Genomic DNA, 11,550 nt, shown 5'->3' with positions numbered 1-11,550 from the left:
ATATATATGTATGTATGTATGTATAGTTATACTCTGTTTAGGGAATGCTGGCAAGAAAGGTCTGCACATTTGGTACAGATAGTTTCTTTCCTGAATATTTTTGATTTACAATTTATTAAATCCATGGATGCAGAACTCCACAGATATAAGGGATGACTGTATACAGCCATATATTTGTATCCTAATGCAATATGGAAATGGTTTGTTTTCCCTCTGTTTGTCCCTTGTCACTGATTATTTCATACACTTTTGAACAAAAAATTTTTGCATCTTCCACTCGGTGATACTCTGCCTCCCATTTAGTTGAGAAGTAGTCCTCTCCTCTACACTCCTCTTCCTCAAGATGTCTTCATTATGGGGAGCAACTTTGCCAAGTAAGCTGTTACCGTCTCTGCTAGACACTCCCTAGGGAATAGCCACTATGTTGTTATCTAGAAATATAGTAGGGTTGGCACATTAGAAAATGGATGTGGTGGTACACCCCTGCAATCCCAGTACTTTGGACCCTATTTGAATATAAAAAGTAAAAAGGACTGGGGATGTAGCTTATTGCAAAGGTCCTTGGTTCAATTCCCAGTACCCGAACAAGTAAAGTATAAAATACAAAATAAACTAAATTTTTATAAATTCAAATAAAAGTAACATCAATTGTTACATATATTGGGAGGAATAGTCAGATTAATGTTGCAGCCACCTAAGTTTAAGTAAGATTCCCAGAACTGAAATAGCTTTGTCTACAGCCAGAGATTGCTTTATTCTACAAATTATGCAAGTCTATTTGACTTGTAGAAAAGCACTCTGGGTGTGTTTAATTTATTCTAAGTCACATTTTCTGCATTTATTTTTAAAATGCAATTTAAAATATTCTGACAATGGATTTTAAATTAAGAGATCAAGAATTTGGATTTGCTTGTCTGCTGTTTGCATCTAGTTTTAATTGCATTTTCTAATAATTTGTTGGGTGTGGAATATTTGCTGTATTTTCCAAAATGTACAGAGAACCATAGATATAAGGCCCTGATGAAACTCATGGGCTGTTTGTGTATATTCCTATAAAGGAGTTAAGTCCCTAGAAGTTTTTAAAGATTAATATGGAATAGAAATCTCACAAGTAAATTTGTGGTAACTGATGAAATGTGTGTGGTGCCAGGGATCGAACATGGGACCTTGGGCTTGGGAGGCAGGCGACAGAACCACTCAGCCAAATCCCTAGTCTATCTCTGTATTATTTTTAAATGTATTTATTAAGTGTCTGGTATACCACACATTGTTATGCAAACAGAGGAGGAGCAGTGAGCAAAAGCCCACCTTGGTTCTCCCAAAGCTTATAATCTGTTGAGTAGAAATAGATAATAAGCAAATAAAAAAAGGTAATATGATTGTTTTTGATTAGTGGAAGAAAGTTAAAATAGGCTGAAGGGAGTACAGAGTGAATTGGGCTAGTTGAGATGGAGAACAGCTGGATGTGTGTTTTCTGTAGGGAGCTCAGGGAGAGAGTCCATAAATACGACCTTGGGAAGAGACTGAAAGGAGTGGTAGAGTGGGCCAGGCTCTCAATATTGGAGAGCATTCCACGAGGAAGGAAAAGCAAATCCAAAATCCCTGGGATTGTATCTGAGGAAGCTGGTGTGACATGAAAGGAACAAACAAGAAATGGGAGGATATGAAAGCAGAGAAGTTTAGGAGATCAGATTATGGATGGTCTTGGTATGCAAAGGATGTTGGCTGTGAGATAGAGAAACACTGGAAGATCTGAACAAAGGATGTGACTCACAATTTAGGAAGATCATTCTAGTTCCTACAGTGAAAATATATCGCAGGGGATGTGATTAGGTGTTCACTGGAGTAATTTAGGCAGAAGATGGCACAATTTTGGACAGTAGAAGTAGTAAAAAGTAAATGGAATCTATTTTAAAGACAGATTCCAGAAGTTTGAAATGCTGATAATTTAAATGAATGTGACAGAGTCAGGATATCTCTTTAAAATTTGGACTCTTACTTAAAGTATAGAGTTCCCATTTGCTAAGATAGAAAGTATAATAGAAAAGCAAGTCTGCATAGGAGAGGTGTTAGATTTCAGACTCCTTAGGCCTAAGATGCTATTTATACCTCCAATTAGAGATATCAACTAGGTTGTTCACTGAGGCTGGAGTTCTGGGAGAAGGGATCAGGCCAGAGATATAAGTCTGGGAATCATCAGCAAATCAGTGGCATTTAAAATCATTATTCTGAATGAGATCATATCTTAGTTACTTTTCTAATTGCTGAGTCAAAGTACCAGACACCCAAAGCTAAAGAAGGGAAGATTTATTTCAGCTCACAGTTTGTAGAGGTTGGCGGGCTCCAAGATCGGGTGATGTAGCAGGAAGGTATCATAGAGGAGAAATAGACCATGGCAAACAGGCAGGAGAAAGCAAAGCAGCAAATAGTAGCAGCAAGCCTTCCTTCCTCCTCTCCTTTTATAACCCACCCAGGCTGTAAGTCTATTGATTGGTGCCACCCATAGTGGGGCTTCTGTTATCCACTCCCAGAACTATGCTAATTCCAATCCATGGACTAATCCAGTACCACACACCCTTAATCCTACTATCACACTGAATCTACATTCACACATCCTAGATCCAGCTATCTCCAAAGAGCCCCACCTATGAGCGCATGAGGCTTTGGGGCATCTAGATACAAGCCATAACAGATTACTTAGGATGTGAGTAAATAGAGAGATGTTTCTGACAGTTCAGCCCTGTTGGGCTTCAGCATTTAGAAGTGGGTATGATGAAGAGGGAGGGAATTGATAAAGCAGATAGAAAACTAGTGATCAGTGATGTAGGAAGAGTAACAAGAGAGTGGAGAATTGTAAAAATTCCTTTAAAATATATAAATTTGGTAGCCAGTTTTTCATTTTATGTGTAGTCTATTGGAAAAAAATTATTCTATGGCTATTTTAACTGAGCCATACCTTCCTTTCAACCCACAAATATCAGTAATTTCTTTGGGTTTGGTGAGATTGTGCAACCAAAGTTTGACTATTCCATATGTACCCTCACACGGTGGAGAGCAGAGAAGAAGTAGCAGCACCATGTTCCCTCTGCTAAGTGTGAGAGGCCACCTTCAGTTATGTTCACCTGATTCCCTGACTCCAGGCCTCAGCCTAGGAAATTGAAAGAAGCTCTATTTGCAAGGAAAGATCTAATTACATTTCTTCCTCTTTGTAAAAGTTCTACGTATATAGTTTTAACAGCTAGAGTCATTGCTGGAGGTACTGATTAATTGATGAATAAAAGAAAAGATGGCGTTCGTGCTCTAACATAGATTCTTATTTTCTGTCTTCATTGCAGGGTCAGAGACATGCTGACTGATGAGATCACCAAGACTGCTGCGAAGTAAGACTCATTTAATTTCTTACCAAAACATTTTCATAAATACTTTCTTTCCTGGCAGATACATATAGCTTACCTTCCTAAGGCATTTCATAATTTTAAGGATTATAAAATATTTTTCAATTTTGTTTACAAGAATCAGTGGCTGCCCTGTATCACACAGATTCCTATACATCTTTTCATGCAAATGTGGGGGGACTGCTACAAACCTATGACTACTTCAAGAGTTGCTGAGGCTGCTTGTCAGACACTGGACAAAATGCCACATGCTTTGTCTTAAATTTAAAGGATTATAGTTTTTTTTTCAGGGCAGAGAGAGAAAAGGAAATTCTAGAGAATGTGAGATACATGGGGTCTACAAGTAGATTACAGAATTTGAGCTGTGCAACAACAAACGTATCAGAGTAGAACTTCTTAATTTTAAGACCTCCTTTCATTTCCTTAAGGTTACTGAGCCCAGTGTATCTAAGACTGAAAGTTAAAATGGTAGTTTCAGTCATATCCTAATGTATGTTCTAACAAAAAAAAATTTTTTTTTTGGTACCAGGGATCAAACTTGGGCCCTTGTGCTTTTGAGGCAGGCAGCAGAACCACTGAGCCGAATCCCCGGCCCTAACAAAAATTTTTTGACTGTTACTGCCTTGAGTCTTTTTATTTACCTGAAGCCAGCTATTACTAGGAAAATTATACCCTCATGTACTTGCTTGAGCAATCTCTTTAGACTCCTTTTGTTAACACGTTGATTAATTGTTCCTGGCAGTAAGTTACATCTCAGTTTTATTCACTTTCCCCTCCCCAGCACTGTTAGCTGTTGCCATTTGTTTAACTTCCTTTTTTTAGTTTCCAAAATAATATAGATACATCTTTGATCTAGAGGATTTCATGTTTAATTAAAAAGTGCATATGAATCTCTATCTATATTCCAGTACCTCCCATAGTTACAACTTGCATAAAAGGGTATTTGACATTCTCAGGGAAAGAAGGAAATATTTTTTTTCATTAAAATGATACTCATTTATTTAAAATTTAATTGCAGTATTATTTATCCTCATTTCTCAGAACCTCCTGTGGCTAAGTAGATTTTGACTTAAAAATATAAAAAGGCAAAAACAAAAGTATGATCTACCTTAAAGCTTTCTACTAGTAATTTCTTTTTGTTTTTGTTTTTGGTTTTTTTGTGGGGGTATGGGGATTGAATTCGGGTCCTTTTTTTTTTTCTATTGTTCAGTGTACTTTTATCCTATTAAAAACAGTGCTCTGACATTTGTAGCAAAAAGCTTGACTCCTGAAGAAACGAGAACTTTTAAGCTATAATTTTGCCTCTCTAGTATTTTTGCACTTCCTATTGTAAAATCTTAGTTCAATATGGCTTTATCTTCAGATTTACAAAGCATCACTTTGTGAGTGATACCTAAAGAGAGTGTGTTCACCTTTGCAGTGGTGTGGAGTAAAAATAACTCATGTTCTCTTGGCTTCAGTACCTTTTCATCAAAACTTTCAAAGTATTTCATAGACCTTGTCTCATTACAGCAATCTTGATAGTACTAGGGGTGACAGCAAGTGAGGAGTTCATGCTTGTGGCTGAGAGACCACTAAAGCAGCAGGGGAGAAGCACAGCCATTTCTCTGCTTTTTCCTACTGGTTTCTTCCTACCACCTTCTGACAACTGAGCTTTGGGTTCCTTGGACTGTGACTACCACAGGCTTTTCAGGACCAGGGATAGACTTGTTCTGTTCAGTCACAAGTTAAGTGCAGGAAGTAAAACACTAGTTATGAGGTTAAACTGATTTGCTTATTTGAGAGCATTTTTCAAGCCTCAGGGTTAGAATTGAGGAAGAATCAGAACACAGATAAGACATGATTGATGAAAATTTGTTTACATTGTTATTAATTAAGTAGATTTGAACCTAAAGACAAAACTCTCCAAGTGATTGGGTCACCTTAATAATATGCTATGTAATACTTTGTTCCTAAGAAAGCATCATTGAAGCTTATCCTCCTTGTGCTTAATTAGGTTAATGACATCAGTTTGTTCCAAAGGACGATTTAATTAAAATATCAGTGGTGTTGCCTAGATAACTACTGTACTGATGCTGACACATTATTATGCAAATTATTCACTAGTTGGGGAATAGATAGTTATTTGGGTAGCAGGGTGATGGACCAGTTGTAGGTTTTTACCCGGGCAGCTCCTCTTTAAGTTTATTCTCCTAAAAAGTATGTACACTAAGTCATTGTGCTGGGCACATAAAGAAGGCAAAAATAATCAGTAGCTAGTTGTGTTCAGAATGTGTAGCTTGGCCTACAGGTGCTCTGCATACAGTGGAACTTTTTTTTGTTGTTGGTATTTAAAGATGAATATCCAAATATGCATTCACTTTGTAACCAAAAATCTAATTACCGGTGGCTTTGAATACATTTTCCTTCATTTTTCAACATATATAGATGCTCAGGTATGTCCAGACTAGAGAACTTTGGAAATAAAATGTTTTGGAGTACTGTTTTAAAACTGAAAGCGAAGGGCCGAGGATCTGGCTCAGTGGTGCCACCACCCGCCTCACAAGTGCAAGGTCCTCAGTTCAATCCCGGGTACAAAAAACCCCCAAAACTGAAAGTGAATTCTCTTTCAGAATTTCAGGGTTTAAAATATACTCTTCATGTCTTTTTGTGTAATGTCCTTGTTTAATTTCAAGCAATCGTATGTTTTCTGCATGATGATAAAGACTGGGGATCTAATTCTCAAATCACAGAATTGAAAACTTAAAAAACAACCCTATTATTAGGGAATTAATGTTAATTTTGTAGCAACTCAGGCCTCAAAATATTCTCAGTTAAAAGAAAATGTACAGATTGAGTACCCCTTATGTAAAGTGGTTGGGCTAGAAGTGGTTCCGATTTCAGAGCTCCTCAGATTTTGGATATTTGCATAGACTTTATAAATTGAGCATCCCTAATCCAAAAAGTTCCAGAGTCCAGAACTACATTGTCACTCAACTTGTATTAGGAATACTGTAAAATGCTTAGTTTTGTTTTTGTTAAATGATGTTCTGGCCTAAATTCTCCCTTGCTTTGTGGTATTTTGTGATTAACTGTGTTAGTGTTAACACAAAACTTAGAGTGGAGCCATCTGCTGAGACCTCAAGGCTCCCCATTTTCTCTTTTCTCACTCCTCAGTAAGAAGGCCAGTATCATACTACTTTATGGCAGGTCTCATAGAAGAGTGAATTGATGAGGGGTGAACAAAAGGAGCAAGTGTGCAGTATGGCGTCAGAATTGGGGGGTCGTAGGGAAGGGGAGAGACTGATGAATAGGTAATTGGAGGGGCTCGATGATGGCAGGTTGTGAATTCCTTATTATCAAATGGAAGCAAAAATACAAAATACATGCATGGAGCAGCCTTTTGCCCATGCACTGTTTCACCTGGTGAGCTGTGTCCATGGATTGAGTGTGGAGGTAGGTACGAGGCTTGCATGGAGAGCAGGACAGAAAGTCCTCATCCCACACACCTGTTCCGGTCCCATGCTGGCATAGGTATGGTTCTTGAATGAATACAGTGGACTTCAGTTCAGATCTCAAGTCAAGAGTCTGTGTGTTTAAGAGAACACACAGTCCTAAGCCTGAGAGCAAAACCGTACTGATGGTGCCCTGGTGCCTGAGCTCTGCTGGCCCACAGCATCTCATTAGTGGCTGACTGGGCACTTTCTTCTGTAGGGTCAGCTTGGCATTATGGAATCATTCTAAAATGTGCGATTTTAAGTACCGAATAAATAGGAAAAAATTTAGTGTTCTTGATGCCAAATTCTGAAATCAAAATAAAATTTTTTATTGCTACTATTAGAAAACTCATTTGAATTTTATGACAGGAAAATTCTCCAAATAAGCTAAAAACACCCCTCATCTTATTCTTGATCTCCACATTATATTACAAACTAGCCTTTGGGTTGCTGGTTTTAGCAAGGGAGAAAAATGAGAGGATAGGAATCACAGTGCTGTCTGAAGTGGTCTGTAAGACACGGCTCCCACATACCAGTGCTCCAGAAAAGCCATTGTGTTCTGCTGGGCTTATTCAGTAATTGTCCTTGGTTGTTGATAAACTTACATTGGCCAAAGATGACACAGAAGATAGCTCAGGAAATTTCATGTCAAATGTGGAAATAAATTTTAGGAGGAAGGACTTAGGTATATGAGCTTAGACTTTTGAAGTTAACAAAATGTCATAGTGACCATACACTTATAAGAATTAAAAATTGGCACTGGTGTTAGGATAAAAGTTAGCATCTGGGAACCTGTGTTTTGAGGTCCACTGTGGGAAGTGCTTTTTGACCTTGTCTTCCCCTGGCTAATGTGTCTAAGTCATCTCTTGGAATTTTTTATTTTAAATCAGAGAAAGTCCGGTGGTCAAAGGCAATGCACTATTAGCCTTAAGCAGCCTTGCTGTCATTGTGTCCAAACATGAAGCGAGCCTCGCCTCAGATTCTGATGCCACCCTGGAGGTGAGTGAGGGTGACCAAAACCAGGTGGGCTTTGGTTCTGTCTCCTTACCTCTGGCTTTGCAAAGTTCAGATCTGCAGTTGCAGCGCCAAATTCCACTACATGATGGGTCTTCCTACTTCTTCCTGACTTTTGTTTGTTGCTTCTTCTGTTTTGCCTTTTCCTTCACGTTAAGTGGTCATTTCCATTTAAAAGTGCCAATTTTATGCAACAGGGGTTGTCTTTCAGTGATAACCAATCTTAGGAGGTTAACCAGGCTTACTGAAAATGAACAATGCTGTCAAAAATGATAAGCAGTGTTTACAGATTGAAAACGTTGTACTTTGCATTTTAATTATAAATGTGAATGATAAAGTGCCTATTCATTTTTGCAAGGCATTTATTTCTTAATTAAACATGTGGTGAGCTGGTCAATGTTCATTTCCAATGTACTTTTTCAGATAATTCATATCTGTCAAAATAAAAAAGACATGGATTCATTTTTGTTTTAAGCTCCATTATCTGGTAGCTGTCATTATCTGGAGACAGTGCGGAGCTAAATAGTTAAAAAGTACAGGCTTTGGGATGGGAGTCTTATCTTTAAGACTTACTGCTTCCACTTACTAGTTCTTTGTCCTATTTCTAGTAATCTTTCCTTTCAAAGGTACTTCCCCATCTGATAAATGGGGATTATAACATTTACCAGGTGGTGTTATTGTAAGAGTTAACCATGTAAGTTAATGAGTGTTTTGACATCTATGATCATGAGTGGGATCCCCCACCCCAATGAACCCAGGACTTTTGCACTGAACTACATCTCAGCCCTTTTTTTTTTTTTTTTTTTTTTTGGAGAGGGTCTTGCTAAGTTACTCACGCTATGCAAACATGCAGTCCTCTAGCCTCTCAGAATGCTAAGATTACACTCATGTGCCATCATGCCCGGTGATGTGACTTTTGTAACCAAATTTTCTTTTTAATGAAAAGAGTCTTTTGAGGGGAAAAAGTAGGGTCTTATCTTTGCATTCTCTTTTCCAAACTAAGGGTCGTTTATGTTTTCCTTCCTGATTTCTCACTTAGCTAGGTGGATATTGTCATGATTGTTGAAGGGCATTTATATGACAGTAGTAAGCAGAAATGCTAGAGATGTTGACCAAGCTTTTGTAGGTTGATTGCCTCATTTGGGCATTGACAAGTGATAAAATTTAGAAATTCTGAATTGTTTTTTTGTACATATCTCTATTTAACGTCTATATTATTTATACCATAATTCAGTGGACATAGGAAAACTCTGCAATGCTTTGGATATGTTGTCTTTTACAGTCCTTATTGTCTTACTCTTGCTAAGTAAGTCTTACATAAATGGTAAATATTCTTGTTAGGGAATAGGTCAGGATGTGTATTTCTCAAATATCTTTCATGTCATGCAAGTAGATGAAGTTTACTTTTTGATAATGGTACTTCATTATTTAATACAAGTAGGGGAGGTAGATTTGTTTTTTTAATCCATCATTTCTGTATCTATAGGTTCAACCTAATTTTCTTCCAATGAAAGAGTGGGTTTCCATGGTGCTTAATACACTTCTGGTCATTGTGGATAGCCATTACCAAGCCAGAGGACAGCTTTTCTCCTGCTTTTATCATGTAAGTGCAGTAAATAAAAAATTGGGAGAACCAGAAGTTGATCTGTTCTGACTTAAGTTGCTCATGTGAAATGCATGACGTGATGATTTTCAACTCTCGTTGTACATTAAAATTACCTGAGAAACTTAAATACACCTGTGTGTTTAAAGAAAAACTAACATATAGACCCCACTTCTGATTTAATCACTCCAGAATGGACCTGAGCATCAGCATTTTGAAAGCTCTATAGGTTTTTCTAATGTGTAGTCAGGGTCAGCAGCTACAGTTGTAGAATGTGGGAACTCAAGATTGAGTTTCTAGTCAAGATTTTTTTTGTTTTAGGGTATGTAACCATGAGAAGTTCTCTCAATCTCTTTTGACCTTTTTTGTTTGTATAACGTAAAAGGATTGAATAATATCTGTAATAATTGCAGCTGTAGTTTAACTCCTTAGTGGTTTTGCGATACTCTCATGACACCTAACCTTTATTATTTTTTTAACTTATCAAACAAAAGTAAACATTCATTCTTTGCCAACTCTTTGAGAGATTTTAAGGATCAAGTTATTTGTTATGTAAAAAATGTTTTGAAAACAGCAAAATAGTCTGTAAATTCAAAGTAATGTTGTTGATTATAACAAAGCAACAGTTATGCAGTCATTCTCTATCTTTATGTTTGTACCCTGAGATTTAAGGTGAAATGAAAACATACTTTTCTTTGTTTTCTCTTTATTGGTTGTAGGGTGTGTTTTATTTCTGCATGTGTTCCCAGAATTATTTTGATTTTACCTTATCAGTATCCATTGCTTAGGGAATTATAGTGATCATGGGACACTCAGCTGAGCGCAGAGGATTATAGTTGATTTGAATAAAATATAGTGCAAATACTGAACTGGTGCTAAGATCACAAATTTAGCCTGAAATCCCTTTCCTTTGGCCTTCTCTGTACATTTGTGTGCCTCTGTCCTCCTGCCCTTGGGAGGATCTGGTATGTATTCATCTGGGGCTTAGGGTGTGATGCTAGGTTTTCAGCCATATTTGAGGAAAAAGAAATGACTTAGCAGATAATGTAGAATTAAATTATAAGGCAAATTTTGCTGAAAGAAGTAATTTCTTTATGATGATTTACTTGTTTAGAAGATTATATGGAGGTTTTTGCAATAACTGTTAGGTTCAGATATATACTAGGAGAGAACATCATATGAAATTTCTAATAATTCTGCCTAGGTCTTGCAAACAAGATAATCTTTTTACTAGGCAGGTCAGAGTTGCCTCCTAACCTTGGTGATTTTTACATTGTTACATGTTTCAAAGCCCTGTTTCAAGTCACTTCCTTTGTTTCCTGTGTCCTTTGAATAAAATTGTCATCTCGAGTGTTTTATTAACTTAATGAATAACAGTATATTTTTCATTTTTAATCCTTAAAATACTATAGTTTAGAGAGCAAATAGACATAAAATTAAAAATATATTTTAATGTGCTTTCAGTGCTATGGACAATACTATCATTTTAGCATGTGTGAAAATTTTAAATGGATAATAGTAAAGAACAGCAAACAGGCTTTGTCCCCCACTTGAGGCATATTTATAAATGTGTGTAATGCCTAATAGAGCTGTCTTATATGCGATTCTTTTAGAAGCCATTCGTATTCAGCTGTCCTGTCATTTTATTAGGGCTGTTACTGAGTTCTTTTCCTATAATTATGTATATAGGAGCATATAGAGCTCTCCACTTCATTTTGAGTAGCTGGTTATTGCTTTGTAACCAGAGGCTTTTAGGATTTCAACTTCCTTTTTAATTAAAAGGAATTAACCCCCTGTAGGAAATAATCCATCTACTGGGAGGTGTTCCCACCAAAAATTTTGGGAGATGTGCCAATAGATTGTTGCAGGAAACTTATACATGTTTCCTTGTAGTATAACTTTTCTTTTTCTCTCGTTTTCCCCCCACTTTCTTGGAAAATTCTCTTTCTTGGACATTTATAATGTAGTTTGGTGGTTTGTCCAAGGTTGGATAGCTTCACTTTGGATTTTTTTAATATATGTATAGGCTTTTTGAGTCACTGAAATTGTTTCAGTCTTTATA

At 36.9% G+C, this 11,550-nt stretch overlaps 1 protein-coding gene across 2 annotated transcripts in view; it reads left to right on the top strand.

Annotated features, from left to right (window-relative positions):
* Nucleotides 1-11,550, top strand: part of Focad (focadhesin) — a 268,590-nt gene that overhangs the window by 201,472 nt on the left and 55,568 nt on the right. For both annotated transcript variants that reach the window (XM_033757649.1, XM_033757648.1), the window contains exons 23-25: nt 3,336-3,380; nt 7,762-7,870; nt 9,372-9,488. In XM_033757649.1, the coding sequence (XP_033613540.1) occupies nt 3,336-3,380; nt 7,762-7,870; nt 9,372-9,488 (271 nt within the window). The remainder of the gene's footprint in view (nt 1-3,335; nt 3,381-7,761; nt 7,871-9,371; nt 9,489-11,550) is intronic.

The sequence above is a fragment of the Fukomys damarensis genome, unplaced genomic scaffold (genome assembly GCF_012274545.1).
Source record: "Fukomys damarensis isolate Sample0158 unplaced genomic scaffold, DMR_v1.0_HiC HiC_scaffold_31, whole genome shotgun sequence".
In the NCBI taxonomy this organism is placed as follows: domain Eukaryota; kingdom Metazoa; phylum Chordata; class Mammalia; order Rodentia; family Bathyergidae; genus Fukomys; species Fukomys damarensis.
This window is presented reverse-complemented; position numbering and strand designations above follow the sequence as displayed.